This window comes from Sitophilus oryzae, unplaced genomic scaffold (assembly GCF_002938485.1).
Source record: "Sitophilus oryzae breed Bouriz unplaced genomic scaffold, Soryzae_2.0 scaffold_54_pilon_pilon, whole genome shotgun sequence".
NCBI lineage: Eukaryota > Metazoa > Arthropoda > Insecta > Coleoptera > Curculionidae > Sitophilus > Sitophilus oryzae.
In genome coordinates this window covers 779,207-803,232 of record NW_022147140.1, presented here as the reverse complement: position 1 = coordinate 803,232, position 24,026 = coordinate 779,207, and the positions used below count along the sequence as shown (strand labels likewise).

Below are 24,026 nucleotides of genomic sequence, written 5' to 3'. Positions count from 1 at the left end.
GCTCGAAAATTTTCATCCTGTTCGATATTTTTATTATTCATTGATTCTCGATAATATTGATAATAAATTAAATTATCGCGTGTATAATTTTGAGTACTTTCGTCGTAATATACATTACTATGGTAGTTATCGTATGACGTTTCCTGTTCACATTCATTGGAGTATAATTCTTGGTAGTTAGAATTGGGATTCCTGTAAAAGAGTTGTCCGTTAGAGATATTCTGTGAGAAAGTTTTTCTACTATTCATACTAGGAATACGCGACGTCGTCGACATCGGCTCGGGTTTCGGTAGTTGACTCGGTGGTATAGGTCGTGGTTTAAATACATCCTGTGGCGGTCCAAATACTTCGCGATTTGTAGGAAATCGTCTAGGTGGTACATTTTGTGTTTGAATATTTATCGGTTGTGATGACCACTCGAATTTTGATTGTAAGGGTTGTTGATTACCAAAATTGTTATTATGATTATTATTTTAAGGGTTACGAGTAGCAAAATTACTGGGTGGCTTAAAATTATTGAAATTATTTGAATGGTTAAAATGGTTATTTCTGGAATTAAATTGATTTTGTTGATTATTATTAAAATAATTAGGTGGATTATTAAAATTTGGCTTTTGTGATTTATAAAAATCACTATTACATTTTCCATATAACCTTTCAAAATTTTCAAATTCGATCACATAGGCCATCGCATCTTCTAAACTTGTTGGTTTTTTTATATGTATATTATTCTTTAAAGTACCACTACAGCCTGCGATAAACGTATTTAAAGCAGTTTTGTCGAGATAAGAAAAGGCAAAGTTTTTCTTGGCGTGACAAAGTGGTATCGTTACTGAAACGTTGTACCACATTACTTCGTAAAATTTGTAATCTGTTGCCAAAAGCTATTATATTTTCGTGCTTATCAGGGTGAGTTCGAGTTAACTCTTGTATTAAACAGTCCAGATCTCTTCGATCTGAGAATGATTGAATCAAAGCGGTCTTAAGACTATTCCAATCGGTTAATTCGGCTCGATTACCGACCATAATCTCTGCCTTGTCAATCAATTTTTCTTGAATTGATTCAAGAATATGTTGATTAAGTTCGGCATCATTTAAATTTTTGTAACTATTAAAAATACTTTCACATCTATTGATAAATTTATTGAGAGTATTACTGTCTCCATCGTACGGTTTAATATTATCCATTTTGGATTTAAAAAATTCCCAGTTAAGCTTTGATTCAGTCATTTTTTTAGATGGTATAGAAGAAGAAGCGATTTTGTTTGATTGTTGTAGAGAAAATGATAAACTATCTAATTTTCCTATAATTTCCTCTAATTCGGTCATGTATTTTTAAATAAACTTAATTTTAAAACTAAAGATAAAGTAATTATTTATGTATTGATTATAAAAAATTTATTATATTGAATAATAATATATTTTTTAAAATCGATAAATTATTTTTTCCAATTATATTGATTTTTGATTTATTTTTTAAATCGATAAATGATTTCTTAATTGATTTAATTTTTTTTTCGTTTTTCTTAAAACTACTGCTCCCAATAGCTGCGAAATTGTGTGAAAACTATCCCTACCGAAAAACCTTAACCAGAGGGTTCGGAGAGGCAAAAAGGAAAAGGCACTTACAGTTTTGATGCTGTGGTGTTTTCTTCTCCTTTCTCGATCCTTTTGCGACTCGTTGTGGGTGCTGCACTTTGCTGCCGTCGAGGTTCTTCTTCGATACGCGCTTAGGGGTTGAAACCACGAAACGACACAACTGACCCGAAAAGATGCTCGAAAAACACAGAAATGCCGTCGCACGTATCCTACCGACTGCGCCAATTATGTTGTTCGACGGAAGGAAAGTCTTTTTAAAAAACAATTATTTATTTAAAAGTATACAGCGTGAATGTTGTACGTACGAAATCAGACAAAAGAATGAATTAATAATGAACATTAACTTAAAAGGAAAACTTATCAATAAAAGCATGATCAGCAGGTCTCATGGGAAGATCTTCTGTGCGGTTGCAGGTGTGGCGGAAATGGCCACATGTAACTCCCAGTACAGTACGTCTGTCCGTTCTGTAGCTACGGGGTATCCGTGAGAGGGGAAACGATATTCTCTCGATTTTTTCGTAAAAAAAATAGACGACGCGTCCCATCAATAAAAATTCGACAAATTTGCAAGTAGCCAATAAAGTGAGTGGGCGGAGCGATTTGCGGTGACCTACTCGTCAAGTCGACGTACAAAATATAATTGCTATTTATTTAAATGTTTTTTGTCTGCATTCCTTTCATAGACACAGATCCAGCAGACGTACTTTATTATGGTATTCTGGTACTATTCTCGATTTTTTGAATAAAATAATCTTTTTTATCTTAGATTATTATTTTATTAGAATGGTCATAATCAAGGGGGCTAGTGATACCGTGTTAGAAAAAGAAAGTAATTAAGGGCATATTTTTTGTATTTATTATAACTTTGCTAATAACTTTGGTTTGAAAAAAGATATCAATATGCGGTTTTCGCTGACTTTTTAAGCTTTTATTACCCTTTGGTATCAGCTAAAATTTAAAAAAAACGCGTAATGTTTGTTAAATTGTAAGACAGCGCCCCCTAGCGTCTACGTTCAAAAGCTTATTTTTATTGTTTATGTGGTATTATATAGGGTAAGAAACGATCTTTTAAACGAGCTCTCACTTGTTGGATTCCGATTATCCAGTCCGGAGTTATTAACATTTAAATAAAAAGAGATCTAACCTTCCCCCACCACTTTATTTTAGAAGATAGGGGAAAATGGTTCTAACAAAAAAGATCCTAAATTTATTGAAGATTATGAAGCTATTATTTATAGTACATCGTATCTAGGCAAAATCTCTTAAAAATACCATTTTGTTATTTTCCATAACAGTTACGCCCTCTAGCGACGATTGTTAGATCTATAAAGCTATCTCTCTAGCTATAAACTTGAAAATAATTTCCAGCAATTTTTCATAGTCTCTTTAGTTATAAATATTTTTTTCCACAAGCCCTACGACTAATACTTTCCGAGATACAGCCGAGAGCTATTCTTAGTGGGACACCCTGTACTAATGCGTTTGTTTTGCAGCACTTTTTATACAACAAATATCTTTTTCAAGAAATAATTATGTAGCTAATTGAGATTATATAAAAAATATTTAATAATATTAAAAAAGTCTAATGAGACGGACAAAATCAAACATCAGGGGATAAAGTTAATAATTCCAATTCTTTATTTTCAGAGCAAATAAAAGATATAGTGAAACTTCAACTAAAGTAGCTTAGATAGAAATGATGCAGGTGCAAGGAGTTAATAAGAATTTCAAATTGAGATAGTTCAACAAGTTCATATAAATTCGAGATTTAACTTCGAGATAGTTTTGATTCAATTAAAGTCAACTTAGCGAACTATAAGAACAGCGAGAAATAATATGTAAAATAGTAAGATTTTCGTATATTTCTAATCTGATATGGGAACATAGGAACTTATACACATAATACGGTAAATTAAAAAAAATCACTTGGAGATACTGCAACTAATTTTATGTTTCAGATTATATAAAGTTAAATTTTTCTTTCTTCTTAAGTTTAATCTTCATATACAAGGTGGCGCCTCTCATACGCCGCGCCGCGGAGTCTCCAAAGAGAATGACAGTTTGTATTGTCATGAAATTATGTGAGCATGTGTAAGTGAATTCAGAGCACTTTTTAAAAATATAGAGAGTTCTACAGGGTGTCCCCAAAAAAGTTACATATCAAAGTTGTATTTTTTGTAATGGAATAGCCTATATATTAATTAATTTTCGGATTCTGGGAGAAAAATAACGGTGGGTTTTATAAGAGAAGTATATGACTAAAAGGTAAGGTTTTTGACATATTTAACATTTTCTAGAAATAAAGAACAATTTTTAAATTGCAATAAAATCTACCTAAATTGGAATTTACCCGGTATATCCTAATATTTAAATCAAATTAAAACTTGATCCAAAATGTTATACAGTGAGACAAAATTAATATTGAACATTGCTCACCTTTAAAAGCATGTTACTCTCCAAACCAAACATAACACCCAGTATATTATTCCGACATTCAATGGAGAATTTATGTCTCTTCAAAATACTATTAAGGTTAATGTAGTAGTTTAGGCTTTCGCGGCCATCGTTTGAAGAATTTTGGTTTTTCGGGTTATTAGGCCGTCGTCGGTTAGAATTGCTTCCTAACGTTTCGCTAGCACGAGTGGCTAGCATCTTCAGAGGTGTGTTTGCTCCGATTGCTCACACTAGACTGATGCCTCCGCGTCGGCGTAGCGCGTATTTATGCGTCGGTGGAGGGGGCGTGGCTTGTTCGGGTGGTAGTTCTTCCGGAACTGGTCTACTTCTCTGTGCTGCTACTTTGGTCCTAGATATAGCTGGATGCCAAATTCTGTTAAGGTAGAAAGTTTCTTCCTTCCTGTTGAAATTATTTGGATGTTTGTGAATTTTGACTCTAGCGCTTTTTCTTCAAATCTCTCCATAAAGAAATTAGCAATTATTGGGCTGATTGAGCTACCCATTGCGACACCTTCTGTTTGTTCGTAGTAATTGCCGTTCCATAAGAAATAGCTACCAGTCAGACACACTCGGAAGAGCTCCGCGATGTCAGGTGGGAATTATTCCTTGATTAGATCCATTGACTCGCCTAGGGGTACTCTCGTGAATAGAGATACCACATCGAAGCTTACCATGATGTCAGATGGTTCCAGTTTTATATCTTTTAGCTTTTGGACGAAATGCGTTGAGTCCTTCACATAAGAGTTTGTGTTGCCGACTTTCGGTTGTAGGATCGTAGTCAAGTATTTAGCTAAGTTGTAAGTAGGCGATCCTGGAGCACTCACTATCGGTCTAAGTGGGACACTAGCTTTATGAATTTTTGGTAGTCCATAAAGGCGTGGTGGTTGAGCTTCCGAGTTAATTAATTTTGATTTCAGATGTTCCGGGAGTGAGGAGGCCTTGATGAGTCTGTTGGTGTTTCTGACAATTAAGGCAGTAGGATCCTTCTTCAGTAACTTATAAGTCTGGGGCTCCAGTAGATCCTCGATTTTGGACCTATAATCCTCAGACTTCATTACTACCGTAGCATTCCCCTTGTCTGCCGGTAAGACCAGAATGTCCTTGTCAGCATTCAGCGATTTTAGAGCCTGATGTTCTTCCCTAGACAGATTACTTTTTGGAGCCTTAGCAGTTCTCAATATGTTGACCGTTTCAAATCGGATTTCGTCTGCGATACTGTTAGGAAGGTTACGTATGGCAGCTTCTGTTCCGGCAATAATGTCTTCCACTGGAACCACTTTCGGTGTTATGGCAAAGTTTCCTCCCTTCGCTAATAATGTTACTTCTGATGTCGTAAGGGTCTTATCTGTGAGATTCACCACGGTTCGAGCAGGTTCAAGAGATATCCTATATTCCGGCTTGGTTTTTGGTTGCAGTTTTTCATATTTGATCTTCTGGCGAGCTGATGTTCTTTCCAATTCATTTTGCATATTTTGGTATGTTATTCCGTCAATCTTGTCCCAGTCTACAGGTTGCATGTTGGCGGTAAGGATATAAAATAGGTCGATCAATTCCCTGTCTACCTTTGCTAAGTCTCGTCTAGATGTATGAATCCTCTCACGAAGAAAATTTTTCTCCATCCTGGTGTAAAGGCGATTTGCCTGAGTAGATGAGAATACCCTCTTCATTTTGAGAAATCCTGGTATTACGTTTTGGTCTCGGCAGCGGCACAGAAAAGCAAGCGATGATAGCAAGTGAGCTTTTCGCTTCCGTGTCTTGTCCAGGCGTTGGTACAATCTGAATAGCTCCTCCCCGTAGAGCCGTTTAATGTAGTAGTTTAGGCTTTCGCGGCCATCGTTTGAAGAATTTTGGTTTTTCGGGTTATTAGGCCGTCGTCGGTTAGAATTGCTTCCTAACGTTTCGCTAGCACGAGTGGCTAGCATCAGAGAGTTTCTCTTGTGTTCCGTAAGTCTCGTTCCTACTGAGCGTTTGGTAGTTCCAATATATACGCTACCGCAGGAACAAGGTATACGGTAGATCCCTGCAGAGGATAATGGTTCTCTTTTGTCTTTTGCTGGTCTTAAACAGTCCCTTATTTTTCGGGTAGGTTTGTATATGGTTTTGATGTTATGCTTCTTGAGAACTTTACCAATCCTATCGGTGACCTGGGAAACATATGGAAGGAAGGCCTTATTAATGATGTTTTCCTGTTCATTGGCGTCAGGTCTCCTCTGCCTAGGTGCCAGCGCCGCCTTTATTTCTCTGTCATTATAGCCATTGGCAAGAAAGGCTTTATTTAAATGACTTAGTTCCTCTTGGATGTGTTCATTAGCACAGATACGTCTTGCCCTATTTGCTAATGTTCCGATAATCCCCTGTTTTTGGCTTGGATGGTGATTTGATAGTTTGTGTAAGTACCGGTCGGAGCCTTAGCAGTTCTCAATATGTTGACCGTTTATGTGAAGGACTCAACGCATTTCGTCCAAAAGCTAAAAGATATAAAACTGGAACCATCTGACATCATGGTAAGCTTCGATGTGGTATCTCTATTCACGAGAGTACCCCTAGGCGAGTCAATGGATCTAATCAAGGAATCATTCCCACCTGACATCGCGGAGCTCTTCCGAGTGTGTCTGACTGGTATCTATTCCTTATGGAACGGCAATTATTACGAACAAACAGAAGGTGTCGCAATGGGCAGCCCAATCAGCCCAATAATTGCTAATTTCTTTATGGAGAGATTTGAAGAAAAAGCGCTAGAGTCAGCCGTTCTGAAGCCCGCTGTATGGTTTCGTTATGTGGACGATACATTTGTTGTTTAGAAACATGGACGTGACAGCCTAGATGACTTCCTTCATCACCTTAATTCGCAGAGCCCGAGCATAAAATTTACCATGGAAACCGAAGTAAACAACCAACCGGCCTTCCTCGATGTGCTTGTCAAAAGAAATGGCGACCATTTGGATCACACGGTGTATCAAAAACCCACTCATACAGACCGGTACTTGCACAAACTGTCAAATCACCATCCAAGCCAAAAATAGGGGATTAACGGAACATTAGCAAATAGGGCAAGACGCATTTGTGCTAAGGAACACATCCAAGAGGAACTAAGCCATTTAAATAAAGCCTTTCTTGCCAATGGCTATAATGACAGAGAAAAAAAGGCGGCGCTGGCACCTAGGCAGAGGAGACCTGACGCCAATGAACAGGGAAAACATCATTAATAAGGCCTTCCTTCCATATGTTTCCCAGGTCACCGATAGGATTGGTAAAGTTCTCAAGAAGCATAACATCAAAACCATATACAAACCTACCCGAAAAATAAGGGACTGTTTAAGACCAGCAAAAGACAAAAGAGAACCATTATCCTCTGCAGGGATCTACCGTATACCTTGTTCCTGCGGTAGCGTATATATTGGAACTACCAAACGCTCAGTAGGAACGAGACTTACGGAACACAAGAGAAACTGCAGATTAGGGCAAACAGAGAAGTCAGCCGTAGCAGAACATGCTCTAAGAGATGGTGATCACAAAATCCAATTCGAAGACACCCAAGTCATTGCCACAACATCTGGATATCATCCTCGTCTGGTCAGGGAAGCTGTTGAAATTCACAAACATCCAAATAATTTCAACAGGAAGGAAGAAACTTTCTACCTTAACAGAATTTGGCATCCAGCTATATCTAGGACCAAAGTAGCAGCACAGAGAAGTAGACCAGTTCCGGAAGAACTACCACCCGAACAAGCCACGCCCCCTCCACCGACGCATAAATACGCGCTACGCCGACGCGGAGGCATCAGTCTAGTGTGAGCAATCGGAGCAAACACACCTCTGAAGATGCTAGCCACTCGTGCTAGCGAAACGTTAGGAAGCAATTCTAACCGACGACGGCCTAATAACCCGAAAAACCAAAATTCTTCACTATTAAGGTTGCCTACCCCTCAAACAAAGATTTTCCGAGATATTTTCATTTACGTGATTTGATCTGAGTAGATCTTTATTATTTGATAAAATCTAGGTAGCTGTGATATGTCTGACGTTACTTCAACATAGCTGTCTAATTAGTCCAACTTTAACAACTAGTTATCATTTTGTGTCAGTTAAAACACAAAAAAAATTCTCAGAAATTTGCCGAAAATGCAAACTTATCCTACATCAGAGGGAATTGATATGATTTTATTAGTTCGTGACCGTTGAGTACTTTACTCTACAATCTTTAATTTTTGTTAAATTAACAAAAGGTATATCACACAGCCACCCTAGATTTTTTCAAATAATAAAGATCTATTGACGCAAAATCATAAAAATTAATATATCAAGGAAAATTTTTGTCTGAGGGGTGGGCAACCTTAATAATATTTTGAAGAAATATAAATTCCCCATTGAATACCGGAAAAATATACTGAGTGTTCCATTTAAAATAAAGGAGTAACTTGCTTATAAAAGTGACTAATATTCCATATTAATTTTGAGTCACCCTGTATAACTTTTCGGGTCAAATTTCAATTTGCTTTAACATACAATTTGCTTTGTGGTTACTGTAATTAAATATCAGGCAAATAACAAAAAAAGTCAAATAAAATTTAGGTAGCTATTATCAAAATTTAAAATTTACTCTTCATTTTCACAAAATGTGAAATATGTCAAAATCCTTAGATTTTAGGTATATGCTTCTTTAATAAAACTCAACTTTATTTTTTCCCTAGAATCCGAAAATCAATTAATATATAGGGCGTTCCATTAGAAAAAATACAACTTTGATTGTATATATAAAATACAACTTTGATATATATATATATATATATATATATATATATATATATATATATATATATATATATATATATATATATATATATATATATATATATATATATATATATATTTTTTTTTTTAATTTCCAATCTCAAGATTCTTTAGAGATTGAAAACATTTTGTAAATTATAGTACAAATCTCTAGCAAAATTTAAATGGTTGAAATTTCAACACAATCCCATGAACTCTTGAATGAAAAAATTTCCAGAAATAATTTAAAATCTTGTGGTATTACTAATGAAAAACTCTTGCATAGAACACAGTACGAATTTATTTCGGAATAGTGGGTCACCCAGTATAGCCTTTAGCAGTCATAACCGCATCATAGCAGTTAGGGGTTAAAGATATATTGACTAATGAACGATTTTCACACAAAATGTGGCCAGTTGACCGGAAAATTTAACACGAAGCGGTAGCAGCCACCCTATAACGTTCGCAAATATACTTCCATTCGTTTTATGCTCAATAAACTGCTCGTTGATTCCATTGACTCGATACTCATAATTCATCTGAAAGTACGTGTTTAAATTTAACAACTATATCGTACATTGTAAGCAGTAGTAGACATTAGACTTACGTCGTATACAGTGGCGTAGCTACATAACCAAGGGCCCTGGGGCAAATTAAAAAATGGGGCCCCATATGCTATGTTAAACTGGTTTTATCAAATAAAAATATGAAATATACAAATACTTAAAAAATGCTAAGCTACTTAAGGTTTTTTTGTGCACTGCAGAGCAGGTAATAAAAATATTAAACAGTAACAACATAAATTACAATTAATACTTGGTGTAGGTTTGGCTAATAAAACGAAAAGGCTTATTATATAAAGGTCGGGCCTACCAACAATTATATTTACAATTTTTTCCTAGCTTTAGTTTTCGCAAAAGTATCAATGACGTCGTTTAAATCCAGGCTTGATGCGGTTTTGTTTTCAATTGCTATTAGCGATAAATGTCGGAGTCAAGTTTGGCCCATATTATTTCTTAAATAATTTTTTATTATTTTTAATTTGCTAAATTACATTTCAGCTGCTGCAGAAGTGACAGGAATTGTAAAGAATAATAACATTGCTTCCGTTAGGTCGCATTCTAGCACTCCATATTTGCTCATTATTTCCTTACAATAATGAAACGCACATATCACTATCCGTCAAACTGACAACACTGCCAACCTACAGAAAGAATTTAGGGGAATTCCCTAGGCCTAACTTTTGAATTCCTCTCAACTGAGTTGTCATGATTAAAGTGGGGTTGCAACCTGACATATTTATTTTGAAAATGGGAGAAATTTCCAAAAGTTCAGTTCGATCGAGACTTCTGGTAAGGATTCGAGGGCCCCCTGAGCTTGAGGGCACTGCCCCGCCTAGCCCCTAGGTAGCTACGCCACTGGTCGTATATGAAGTAATAGGTAGTAATATATAGGGTGTCTTAAATAAGTGCAAATATTTTAAGAGGTGATATGTACAGAGCTGCGACAAGTCAGTTTTAAAAAGACTTAAGGCTTAAGTCCTAAGTCATTTCTTAAATCAGAATTATTTAAGCCTTAAGTCAAATTCAACATAAAGTTCAAACGATTTAGGTCGATTTAGTCTTTGACTTAAATCGTTTTATTTCAAGTTAAGTCATTTTTGTAAAGACTTGAATCGATATAACGTTATTTAAGTTTTATGACTTAAGTCTATATTTTTGACTTAAATCATGATGATATGCCAGTTAAGTCAGTAAAATGACTTAAATCAATATAATTACCCTTAAGTCAAGATACTCAATTCAATTTAAGTACCTTTTTAAATGTTAATATTAATTTTCCTGTATTATCAATTAGGCGATTTTCTTACTAAGTATCTATCATATTGTTGCGGGCCGGTGTGGACTCGACCTAACCTCACAATATGGCCCGCCCTCGGATGACCTTAACATCGCATAGACACCGCAATGATTCATTCGTTCGAGAAGAATCGAGTCCCACTGGAATGGACGAGTACATACGAGAACATTCGAAAACCTTCTCTACGCACCTAACGATCTATGGACAATTTAGAGTTCTTTACCTGCCGGTATAAAAGCCGGCGTGGCCTGACAGGGGCAGTTATAAATATACAGTTGACGCGCTAAAATTCAAAATAAATTCTTAGTTATAAATCGTTTGTAAATAGTTCTATAAGTCTTTATCGTTATTATTTTTGTTCATTAGTGTTAAATAAATAGTGTTTAAATAAATTGTGACTTTCTATCCACACGGAACCGACGAAAAACGTAACAATTGGTGTCAAGTGTGGCGTGTGTGATAGACAAGAAAAATAAAAAGACTGACCATGGCTCTGAAAAAATTGTTGAAAGACTTGAAAGTGTCGGAATTAAAATGCATACTGGAAGAGAGAGAGTGCGAGACAGATGGAAAGAAAAGCATTTTGCAAGCCAGACTGAGAGACGTTTTGGTGGAGGAAGGTGAGGATCCTGAAACATTTTGCTTTGAGCTGGAAGGTGACCTTGACTCGTCCTTACAAAAATTAAAAGACAGTTTGAATGATAAAATGACAGAGAATTCTCAAAAATTAGACGACAACTTGAACAATTTGAATAGTAAAATAACTGACTTGGAAGTTAATTTAGAAGATAAGATCGCAGAAAATTCTAAAGACATACAGGCCAGCTTCAATAATAAAATATTGAATTTAGAACAAAGTTTATACAACAAGATAATAGAAAACTCCAGGAATTAGAAGAAAAGATAATAGATACACAAGACAAAAATAGCACAGATTGAGGACGATGTTAACAGAAAAAAATCGAAATTTTAAAACAAGAAATAGCAAAGGCAAATTCACCAAAATGTCAAGAAACATCGGAGGCACCGAAACTAGTCGAAAATAAGTATATCTCAAAGTCAGTTATTAAGCCTCCACAGTTTGACGGAAAGACCGCTTGGGCCAATTATTTTTGCCAGTTTGAGGCCGTTGCGAGAGCGAACGGATGGACAATCGCTGAAAAGGCTACCGCTTTGACTGTCGCACTGCGAGGAGATGCGACTGATATTCTGCAGACATTGTCACCATCGGAACAGGGAGATTATCAGCAATTGGTACGACATTTAGAAATGAGGTACGGCCAAGCTCATTTGGAACATGTCATTCCCAGCTAAAAAATCGCATTCAAAAGTCAAATGAGTCTCTGCAGGAGTTTGAAGCCGACGTAGCCCGCCTCGTTCGCCTTGCGTACCCTGCTACGCCAGAGAATGTTATGGAGCGGTTGGCAGTACAGGCATTCTCCGACGACTTACGTGACAACGAGACAAGACAAGCACTTCTCCTAGCCCACCCAACGCACTTGGTGGATGCTTTAGCACGTGCCCTAGAATTTGAGGCCGCGAAACAAAGTTCTCGGTCTTTAGGAAGAGTACGGGCCATCGACGAATGTTCTGACGAATCCGTGGAAGGGATTATTCGGAAGATAATGGACCAGTACATGGGCAAGAAGGGACCGATTATTGCTGGAACTGCGGACAGGTAGGACACGTGCGAAGCCGTTGTAAGGAGAAGAACGAAGAACCGGCTTCGTCGAGGTCGGAAAACTACTAAGGGTCGAAATGAAGGGGCACACGTCGACCTGTACCCAACATGCCCCAACGAAAACTGCTCGAGTCGCCTCGCTACAACACAAATTCAACAGCATGTTTGTGGATGGTTTTGTTGATGGAGAGTTCCGGACTATGCTGTTGGATACAGGAGCGACGAAAACTATTATCAGACCGGACATTCTTAAAACATCGAAGAAGGTTAAAACAACACAATGGCGACTACGTACTGCTACGGGGGGCTCTGCTGCTGTCCATGGAGAAGTAAACCTTAATTTTGTTATTGGGAGCACCAGTTTTGAACATCCAGTGGTAGTAGCAGATATCGAAGATGAACTTATTCTCGGAATGGACATCATGGCCACTAGAGGTTTTGAACTAAACTTCAAACAGGGAATTTTGAAAATAAATGAAGAAGAAGTGGTTCTACATCGAAAATGTGAGGAGACGCTTCGCGTGGTGGTAGCAGAAGATGTTTCGATCCCTGAGCGCTGTGAGATATTTTTGGATGGTTGCCTGGAAGATAAAATGAATAATGGGAGTATTATTCTGTTGGAGCCAAGGAACCATGACAGCGAAATAGGACGGGGGATCGCTGTTGGAAAAGCCCTGCTACGAGCGAAGAAAACTGTACCGGCGAGAGTAATGAACACAAATTATTATTCTGTATCCTTGAAGAAGGGAACCCTTTTAGGGTACTGTTGTTCGGCTCCTCAGTCATTCGAAGCGTGGAAGCCTCCAAGTTTCGACTTCAAAAATTCCGGACAAAATGGTGAAGGAGTTAGTAAACGTTAAAGGATTATCTCCCGAAAATAGTAGAAAATTGAGAAACCTAATAATCAAGTATCAAGACGTGTTTGATAAAGGAGAAGCAGGAGATAGAGGTCGTACCAATTTAGTACAACATAAAATTGACACCGGAGATGCACGACCAATCAAACAAAATCCGAGAAGACTTCCGCTCGCCAAACGTGAAGAAGCTGACAAAATCCTTCGAGAAATGAAAGAAGAGGGTGTCATCGAACCATCTAACAGCCCGTGGACATCGCCGGTAGTACTAGTAAAGAAGAAAGACGGTACCACCAGGTTCTGTGTTGATTATCGGCAGCTCAATAATGTTACCAAGAAGGATAGCTATCCCCTGCCGAGGATAGACGATACTCTAGACACACTGGCGGGGTCAACGATATTCTCTACATTAGATCTGAAGAGTGGATATTGGCAAGTCGACATGGCGCCGAAAGACAGAGAGAAGACAGCGTTCTCGGTGGGCTCCGGACTGTGGCAATTTACCGTCATGCCTTTTGGATTGTGCAACGCGCCAGCTACCTTTGAGAGACTAATGGAGTCTGTGTTAAAGGGACTATCCTGGACTACCTGTTTAGTGTACCTGGATGACATCATAGTGGTTGGAAATCCTTTGACCATCATCTGAAGAATTTGGAAGAAGTTTTCAAGCGACTAGGGAGTTCTGGTTTGAAACTTAGCCCCAAGAAATGTCATCTGTGTCAAGAAAAGGTACACTACTTGGGCCATGTAGTCCCTCCCAAGGAGTTGTGGTAGATCCACAGAAGACCAAGACAGTGGAAGAGTGGCCGATACCTAAAGATAAACATGAACTACGAAGCTTTTTGGGACTATGCACATACTATCGACGTTATGTACAGGGGTTTCGCCACCATCGCAAAACCATTGACCAGACTTACCGAAGGCGAGGCGTTTCTCTTGGGACTCAGATTCTGACGAGGCATTCGAAAATTGAAGAAGGCCCTGACTAGTGCGCCCATACTTAGCTACCCCTCTTGGCAACGGAAACTTTATATTGGATACCGACGCTAACAATGTTGCATTAGGCGCTGTTCTGTCTCCAGATCCAGGATGGTCAGAAAAAGTCATTGGTTATTTTTAGTAAGACCTTGTCAAAACCGGAAAGGAACTACTGTGTAACCAGACGAGAATTACTAGCAGTAGTTAAAGCAGTGGAACACTTCTACAAGTATCTCTATGGAAGAAAGTTCTTGTTAAGAACAGACCATGCTGCTTTTGAAATGGCTGTTGCAGTTTAAGAATCCTGAAGGGCAGGTAGCTAGATGGATTGAACGATTACAAGAATTTGACTTCGACACAGAACATCGAGCTGGGGCAATCCATCGAAATGCCGACGCACTTTCCAGAAGACCTTGCCCTAAAGGACTGTAACGCATTGTTCCCGAGCAGAAGAGAAAGAAGTGCAACTCCTAAGAACAACTGTGGTTAATGATAGTTGGCAACCCGAAGATTTTGCAAATGACCAAACCAGTGACCCAGAATTAGGTTTAGTAATTAACTGGAAAAACACAGGCCAAAGACCAACGTGGGAAGAAGTTTGCAGATATTCGCCGAACGTAAAGTCGTACTGGGCCCAGTGGAATTCCTTGGTAATAGATAACGGACTACTTCGCCGTGTGATCGAGCGACCGGAGGGACAAGAAGAGAGAAGGCAAATCGTCATTCCAAAGAAGAGGGTCCCAGAAGTCTTGGAGGAAGTTCACAATGGAACCAGCGGTGGACATCTTGGTGTTACCAAGACACTTGGCAAGCTGCGTGAACGGTTCTACTGGGTGAACTGCAAAGAAGATGTGAGGGCCTGGTATAAGAAATGTGACACTTGCGCAGCCCTCAATGGGCCATAAAAGCGTGGTAAAGCCCCTATGCGCCAGTACAATGTTGGCAGTCCCTTCGAACGAATACCGATCGACGTGGCTTGTCCTTTTCCGGAGACGAACGATGGCAACAAATACATTGTGGTACTAATAATGGACTAATAACTACTAATGGATTACTTCAGCAAATGAGTCGAGGCCTACGCGTTGCCAAATCAAGAAGCGTCCACCGTTGCTGATGCCCTTGTTAAAGAATGGATCTGCAGGTTTGGTGTTCCCATGGAGCTTCATTCAGATCAGGGAAGAAACTTTGAATCCAATCTGTTCCAAGGCGTCTGTGAAATCCTGAACATCCGAAAGACCAGGACGACTGCTCTACATCCACAATCCGATGGGATGGTTGAACGCATGAACAGAACTATCAACCGTTATCTGGCCAAAATAGTCTCTGACCACCAAAGAGACTGGGACAAATTTCTTCACCTGTTCCTGTTGACCTACCGTTCATCCATCCAAGAATCTACAGGGCAAACTCCAGCCAGCATCGTTATGGGACGGGAAGTGCGCCTACCTTGTGATCTGAATTTGGTTGCCGACCGGGAGAAGAAGTCGCCGGAGAAGATTATGTCCACACACTACGTCAAAGGATGGACGACATTCATCAGAGAGTCCGCCTAAATATTCAAAGTGCTAGTGACCGAATGAAGGAACACTACGACATTCAAGCTGAGCATGGAGGATACCAACCAGGGAAGTTGGTGTGGCTATATAACCCGCAGAGACGTCGTGGGTTATCTCCGAAGCTACAATCCTCGTGGGAAGGGCCATACGAAGTCATGGATAGAATTAATGACGTCGTATACCGTATCAGAAAATTGCCAAAAGGAAAACCGAGGGTAGTCCATTTCAACCGTTTGAGCCCCTACCAAGGCGAAATAGAAGATCGTGCTGGGACCGTGAGAACCTGCAGCTTTGATCCCCCTGATTCGGAGATGTCCTTTGACGATTTCATGGCCCGATACAACAGCAGTGAGAAGGCTCGCTATGGTGTAACCAAAGAAGATCAACGAGACCTCTTTTCCGTGCCTCCTGATTATTCGCTCGCTCATTGTGTGGCTCGAGATTTGCGGATGTCCAGAGGAATCGCTGCGACGTTCAATGAGAAGTTTGGGCGTGTCGGAGAACTACGCCGACAGGATCCAGAGGTTGGAAGCGTCTTGAGGCTAACCGACAATGCACATGGTCAAGCAAGGCACATCTTCTACCTGGTCACCAAGGAATGGTCCCCGAGTAAGCCGACTTATCTCAATCTATGGAAGACCCTGATTGAACTGAGAGAAGCCCTGCTAAACAACAACATTGCACGATTAGCCATTCCGAAGCTGGCGTGTGGACTCGATGGTTTGAGTTGGCGTACAATCCGGAACATGATTGAAGTCTTGTTCAGATTTACGGGAATCGAGATCCTCGTTTGCTGCTACAACCCAAAGCTGAGATCGGGAGAGAAAACTGTAGACTGCTATTTCTACCAGACTTCGCAATGTACCAGGGGCCAGCTTTGCAAATACCTTCATTCACCGTATAATCTCGGGACGAGCATGTGCCCTAAGAAGGGGGCAGTGTTGCGGGCCGGTGTGGACTCGACCTAACCTCACAATATGGCCCGCCCTCGGATGACCTTAACATCGCATAGACACCGCAATGATTCATTCGTTCGAGAAGAATCGAGTCCCACTGGAATGGACGAGTACATACGAGAACATTCGAAAACCTTCTACGCACCTAACGATCTATGGACAATTCTAGAGTTCTTTACCTGCCGGTATAAAAAGCCGGCGGCCGTGGCCTACAGGGGGCAGTTATAAATATACAGTTGACGCGCTAAAATTCAAAATAAATTCTTAGTTATAAATCGTTTGTAAATAGTTCTATAAGTCTTTTATCGTTATTATTTTTGTTCATTAGTGTTAAATAAATAGTGTTTAAATAAATTGTGACTTTCTATCCACACGGAACCGACGAAAAACGTAACAATATTATTAATTTATTGTAGATAAAGATGAGACTAAAACCACATAAAATAAAACGACTAATTTTCAGAACAACTACGAACACAGAAATATGTTTTTTTATATAAAATTTAACTGATTCTGTAGTACTTTATATGTATCCATTACAGATAGGTGTTATCGAATGTCTATTAAAAAGATGGTGATATCTTTTGATCACTATGTAATATATCGATGGAATAAGCTAAGGACTGGGGGATTTTAAGGTACTCTTCAATATACTTGAGATAAATTTCTTTTGTTCATCTTTCGGGCTACATAACGGAATCGGGGATTCACTTGAAAGACAACAGACTCACTAGCACGGCAATAACACAGTCACACAAAAAAGAAAAGTGAGGTATACTTTTTATCAGACCATCATACCATATAGTATTTTTCGACGCTGAGCACGAATCCGCTATCACATCTCATTTTTTTTCTAATCTCTAAAACTTGGTGCAAATCCGTAAAAATTCAGCAAAATGTAGTAGGAAAAAATCAAAAAAAGTTTTTCTTATGTATAATACTATAACCTAAAACAAAACCCCCATCAGAATTGAGCTAGTATGTCTCATTTTTTTTCTAACCTCAAAAAACCCAACTAGCATTTATAGTGGCAGATATGTAACTGCTGCCACAGATTATACAGATTATAATCTTTGTTTTTTCTTTATTGTTTTTCGTGGTTCCAATTTTCGGAATCGGGCACTAATTAGGTGACTAGTTTGCGCACATAGCACACCCACTTATGGCCTCTAAAATTGTGCACAGGCACAGCGCCTGACCGGCACAGTTATTAGAGAGATATCGGAAAACCGAATAGCGTCATCCAGTATTTACGCGTACCTTATCATGGTTACGATATGCGCGAGTCAATTTTTAACACAACACCCGCTAATAACGTTACCGCCTGACGTAATTTGCGGTTCAATTACACCAAGCGCTCTTTCTAAATAACCTCTGACATAACCAACATGACATACAGGCCAGAGACATCGATTTGTGACGTCACCGCACTAGTCGGGTTTTTGTATTGTGCCATATGTGGTACTGCATATAGTTTTTGCATAAATAATAGTATTTATTGATAGTTTTGCCAGATATAAATATGAAAAATATTATACAGAAAGGTATTAAAAAATAACATTAACTTTTTATCGCGTTAAAGTAATTGAATAGCATTAAAATTTAGATCTAAAGCACGAATATTAATATGAAATAAACTACAGCATAAGATGAACAAAATAAAATCTAGATAATAAAAACCGTGTCCTAAAATTGCGTTAGCGAGTATTTAGCAACTAGTAATAATATACCTGTGATAAAAAGTTTCCAAATATTAAAAAATTTGAAAACTATATGTTTATCGACAAGTTAAGAAAATGTATTGTATATGATAACGGCAGAATACATTTTAAAGTTTAATTAAAAATAATTGTAAAAATTTTCCTAACATATTTAAAAAATGTGGATATCAGATAGAATTAACTATTAACATTAAATAATTTGTAGTTCGATGTTCATCAAGTAAAAATCGTAAATAAAAAGATAAAGATTTCATTTTTTATATAAAATACTGAAATAAAGTACAAATTCATTTAATTTCTTTAAAATATATTGCCATTTCATAATAATAATATATATTTCATAATAATAATAATACTTTTCAATATTTATTTCATCCTGAATTTCCAAATCTTGTTTTCATCGGGACGTTTTCTCTTTATGGGAACATGCACAGAGGCTCCATTAGAGGGTTGATGTGGAAAAATTGTAGGCACAGCATGTTCTGTAGGTTTTGGACGTGACCTAGTTACAGTTAATATTGTTGGGAAAGAGAATGTAGACAGATCCTGAGGACTTATTATAATTGCTGCTTCAAGGCACAGGCACAGAACAATGTCGCGGAATTTTTTATTTCACAAAGTAAAAATAAAGAAACGAAAACTGTTTTACATAAAAATACACGTCACTTACGTTGGTTTAACACTATACACTAACACTATTAATTATGTTTTTATATAAATTCCCCAATTTCTTCCTAGCCCGGATACACAGCCGGCATCGCCGGTCTTGCTATAATTTTTACCGAAAGTATGTATTTTTTCGCGGGTACGATGTTATGAATCGGATCTAGATAGTTCACTATTCACTCAAAATTATTTAGTATAATTTTATTAGCATAGAAATAAAAAACACAGATTTGTTGTGAAACTAATGAAAATAATTGGTTTGTTTACGACTACTAATTCTGGACCACTTCGGTAGTGTAATGAAGTTCATAAATTTTGGGGCTCATTTCTGGGACACCCCGTATACTGTACTTAAATAATAGGGACCTTTTCTGTAAACAAGGTTAGGCAATGTATTTTATTGTTAACTCATTATGGTAATGAACTTCATTAATGTTCTTACTGTTGAATTAAAGGCGTTAGATATTTAATGACCATATTGTAATAGAGTTTTGATCGGCGTTACTCGCTATAGTTCGGTACGGCAGCCGAGAAGCTGGCCCTACCAGTACCGGTCGAGTGGGAGGGAGGGTCGTTTGAGTATACCCTGGCAGCGAGAGCGCCAGGTAGTCAGTGGTGTGATCGCACGTGAACAGTGAAGTTCGAGCCCGGAGTGCCCTGCCAAGTACCCTGCTGCCAGCCGCCGTTGCCGCTCTGAAGAAGGTAAGTCCAGCCGCCAAAGTGATCGAGAGTAGGTCGTTTTCTTTTTATTGTTAATACGGTTTGTTTTACTGCCTTAACGCGTTATAGAATAAGGGAGATAGAGATAGTTAAATTCGCTCCAGGTGTCTCGTGTCCTACTGTAGAAGTAAAAATACGTGCAAGGTAGAGGCATCTTGTTCCGAAACGCGCGTACGTAAAATTTAACCAGACTTGTATCCGCTCAAGGTGTCAACTGTCCTACTATAGAAGTAAAAATACATGCAAGGTTGAGGCATTTTGTCCGGATCCCGTGGACGCGAAGACCGATTTCTTTTGGTTAAAAGGGAGACAGATAGCGGTTAAGGTAGTACAACAAATATACGGGCGCGAATATCCTTGGAGCTAAGGCAGGATCTCGTCCATCCCGAGACTGGTTCTGTAGTTCCCGTATTCTCATCAGGAGCGCCGTGGGATCTCGCCGACATCCCGAGGTGGTCCTGACCGGGCGGTGTGGACTGTGCTTATCCAGGCGACTAACCGAGACGCCGTTTCGTTCTACTGCGAACGATCCAGGACTCGCGTGCGTATCTATCCCACAGGACGCCGTTTCGTTCTACTGCGAACGATCCAGGGCTCGCGTGCCTATCTATCCCACAGGACGCCGTCTCGTTCTACTGCGCACGATTCAGGGCTCGGGTGCGTAATTATCCCACAGGACGCCGTTTCGTTCTACGGCGAACGATCCAGGGCTCGCGTTTGTTTATCCCGGGACGTCTGTAACGACGTCGCCGACGTTTAGAAAGTCGGGTTATAAAAAGAGTATATCGCCCGGTACGTACCTGTCTGTGCTTTACTAGGACGCCGTTAAGTTAGACGCCGGTTAGAAACTCGCGTCGTTTTATTTACTAGGACGTCATGTCAAAACCGCGCTTTGAATTCGCGTGATAAAATCGGACAGTGAGTTGCATATCGAGATTATACGGTCAAAACTCTAGAGGTGCTCGATTGTTGTAAATTTTATTTTACGAGTCATTAATTATAAATTTTCTTTCACTTTCATTACAATGTAAAGTCGTGAAACTTCCTGGGGTATTTAGCATATAGTTAATTAATTAAATAAAGCCTTAATGTTATGTTATGGTTAACTGTGTGTTTTATTTCTTTTCATTTCATCACTCCCTGGTTTCTCCACTGTATAAAAGCTACCCGTATTGGCGAAACGTGGACCTCTTCCACTATAAATAACAGAGGTGGCGCCCGAGAGATTTAAATTTACTACTGTACGCCAGTAAGGCTATTTATTTTTCACTGAACCAAAGAAAAATAAATTGAGACTCTTACAAAAATGGCGCCCAAGCATAGGGACTTGATTGTTTTGAAGATTGAACCGTCAAAAGTACCAGGAAAACCGGGTAAAGCTAGTAAAAGCGAGAAAGCTATGGAAACAGTGTGAGAGGAGGTGAAAAGAAAGTAACAACCGTCGAGCATAAGTACCTCTAGAGACAGTAAAGTCTCAGTGCTTCTGAGTTAAAGACTAGTGAAATCTAGAGCGATATGGAAACTGAGGAAGATTTTTTTCGGATTTTTTTCGGATTGGATTGTACCGGGACTGTTGAGGAGATGCGAAGAAGGATAGTGAGATTCATTAGAGAAGGACAGGTGAGTCCTCAGCCGGTCTCAAAGCCTTTTGGATTTCCTGGAAATAGTGCTGTTGTACCGACAGTGAGCTCTACAGCCACCCTGACCACTACGACAGTGACAACTACAGTGACAGCAACCTCGAGTGGATACATTGCTGGACGTGTAGTGCCTTCTCCGGTGGTCTATACTTCTACTTCACAGCCTGTCCCTCTGCCGATAAATCCAGGTATGTCAAATAGTTTTAATACTAATCCTATACAAGTTTACAAATGGGGGGTGACATTTAATGGTCGCTCGGACCCTGTAACATTCTTAGAGAGACTGGAAGAAATTTGTATAGCACAGAATATACATCCGGATCGTTTATTGCCACATTTGCCAGAAGTTTTGCAAGGAGAAGCTGCGCTCTGGTACCGCAATAACCGAGTAAATTACAGGACCTGGGAAGAATTTACTGGAGAATTTAAAATTTTTTATTATCCAGTAAATTATGAGGTGGACCTAGAGGCGAAGATAAGTCGTCGAGTGCAAAGACATAACGAGTCTGTCACGGCGTACATCACTGATCTTCAAACGTTGATCCGCAGACATGGCAGCATCTCTCTGAATCAAGAATTGCAGTGGTTGTACAGAAATTTGTTACCTGAATTTCGTCAGTATGTCCGAAGAGGAGATTTTCACGATATTTCATCGTTCTCAAGAATAACCAAGGAGTTTGAACTGCTTAATCAGGAACTGCAGCGATCGTCCCGTACTTATGCACCGTCCGATGTCGAAGCCCGACCGAATAATACGCCTCGGCGAGACAGGCTGGAAAATGAGCATGCTGGAGCCAGGAGCAACCTGATGGTTATCCAGAGCCAATCGCCGTCTCAGAGTAAACAGAGACATGTGTCTGTTACTCCCCGTGTTTCAAGATATCCGTATAGAGCGCCGAACTCTGCAAAACAGACTTCAGAAGCAATCTGTTGGAGATGTGGACAGACAGGACACTTCCGCAGACAGTGCACATCCGAGCCCAAAATCTTTTGTTCCCGATGCAAAAAGACAGGTGTTCTTTCTAGGAATTGTCCATGTGTGAGCCCAAGAAAGCGGGAACCAAACCGCACAGAAATATCCCAGGAACAACATTATTCACCAACGGAGATTGTTGAAGAATTACCACAAATCATACGTCAAGAAATTCGTCCTGTTGTGAAGATTCGCTACCGGAACACCGACTATTTGGCACTCCTGGATACTGGAGCTGCCCATTCCTATATTGGAAAGAAATTGACAGAACAGTGCCAAACTTCCAAGGCAATTCCTGTCAAACCCACGGTAAAAGGAGCGAGACTTGCTAATGGTGCCACGGAGTCCATTAGCACAGCATTTAGGATGAAAATCCAAGTAGGAGAGCAGTCTCTGAATGAGGTTTTCCACAGTCTAAAAGACTTAGTTTCGGATATGATTATTGGTATGGATATTCTGGGCAAACATGACTTCCAGATTGATTTACGAACCCGACAGATCCGATTGAATGCTAAGTTGGTGAGTGCAGAATCGGTGGTTTCGTCTTGTAATGTCATGTCAAGTTTAAAGATCCGAAGCTCCGCCGAAGGTTTACAAGTAAACCCGAAGAAAAATGTTGAACAAACACCGAGAAGTTGAGGAAAGGCCAATGTCAAGCCTCCGTTTCTAAAGGCAGTCGCCTTCCGATAAAAACGAGTCTACAGAGTCCTGTAGAAGAGTTCCGCAGACGTCAAACTAACAAGTTTTCTGACTCCAAAGATGTATTGCTTAAAAAACTCTGATCGAGTTCCAGTGGAGAAGAATGTTTGTTGGCGATGTGGAAACCCCACCTACCGTGGTGTATGTCAAAGAAGATTTCTTTTGTTCTGTTCCAGATGTGGAACACTCCGGCATGCGATCACAGGATTGCAAATGTAGATGTATACCATCCTGTTCAAATCACCTGAATCCTGGGCTGATGGATGTTGGTTAAGAGGAGGATCAACAGTCATCTAAACAGTATCTAAAAAAAAAACCCCTTCCCGACTGATGAAGTTGTAGAACTGATTTTACTTTGAATTTTTCAGACTAGAACGACTCATGACTCATGAGTCACTGCCAGGAACTATCTGCAGGCCACACTGACGCTAACCAACTCCCCCACATTCCCATGTGTCTGGAAGCCAGTCTAGGCGGAGACAGCAACAACTTGCCAGGGAAGAAGTGGAGAAGTGACACGCAGAAAAGCCCGATGTCCTGGCCCGTCTGAAAACCAACGCCGGACGTCCAGCAACAGGAGTCTGTCGTCACAATGTCCTCAGTCTACATGTCATCAGATTCTAAGTTTTCATTTCTTGTTTACTTTCTCTAAGGGTTTTTTTTTTTTGCTTTTCTTTAAAAAAAAGAAGAAGGGATTAAAATTAAAAAGGGAAACAGAAAGAGGGTTGAGAAGCTTTACTTGTTGTTTAAGGGAATTTTGTAGTATCTCTCATCTGGTCGTTTTTTTTTAAATATGAAATTATATTGCGACCAATTGTTCTGCGTGCCTGAAGAGTTGAACTAATTCAGTTGTGCTATAGGTGTACGGGTCTCCATGACTGAGCCATTTGCAGGACCAT

At 39.4% G+C, this 24,026-nt stretch overlaps 3 protein-coding genes across 3 annotated transcripts; 2 read left to right on the top strand and 1 right to left on the bottom strand.

The window, feature by feature from the left end:
- Window positions 1–4,652: 4,652 nt before the first annotated feature.
- On the bottom strand, window positions 4,653–5,720 carry LOC115886988. The gene has a single exon (XM_030906315.1). The coding sequence runs from the start codon at window positions 5,718–5,720 to the stop codon at window positions 4,653–4,655; it is 1,068 nt and encodes a 355-aa protein (XP_030762175.1).
- A 1,462-nt stretch (window positions 5,721–7,182) lies between these two features.
- On the top strand, window positions 7,183–7,848 carry LOC115886987. The gene has a single exon (XM_030906314.1). The coding sequence runs from the start codon at window positions 7,183–7,185 to the stop codon at window positions 7,846–7,848; it is 666 nt and encodes a 221-aa protein (XP_030762174.1).
- A 13,120-nt stretch (window positions 7,849–20,968) lies between these two features.
- Window positions 20,969–23,067, top strand: LOC115886985. Its single transcript, XM_030906313.1, has 2 exons — window positions 20,969–22,947; window positions 22,999–23,067. Exons 1-2 carry the CDS (start codon window positions 21,331–21,333, stop codon window positions 23,065–23,067), a joined length of 1,686 nt encoding a protein of 561 aa, XP_030762173.1. The 5' UTR covers window positions 20,969–21,330.
- Window positions 23,068–24,026: the final 959 nt, after the last annotated feature.

Bases quoted from the DNA above. Each gene is read 5' to 3' on its own strand.
- LOC115886985 (XM_030906313.1), top strand. From the start codon at position 21,331: ATGGAAACTGAGGAAGATTTTTTTCGGATTTTTTTCGGATTGGATTGT. The intron at 22,948-22,998 runs GTGAGTGCAGAA...TCAAGTTTAAAG, and splicing joins TCCGATTGAATGCTAAGTTG to ATCCGAAGCTCCGCCGAAGG.
- LOC115886987 (XM_030906314.1), top strand. From the start codon at position 7,183: ATGACAGAGAAAAAAAGGCGGCGCTGGCACCTAGGCAGAGGAGACCTG.
- LOC115886988 (XM_030906315.1), bottom strand. From the start codon at position 5,720: ATGAAGAGGGTATTCTCATCTACTCAGGCAAATCGCCTTTACACCAGG.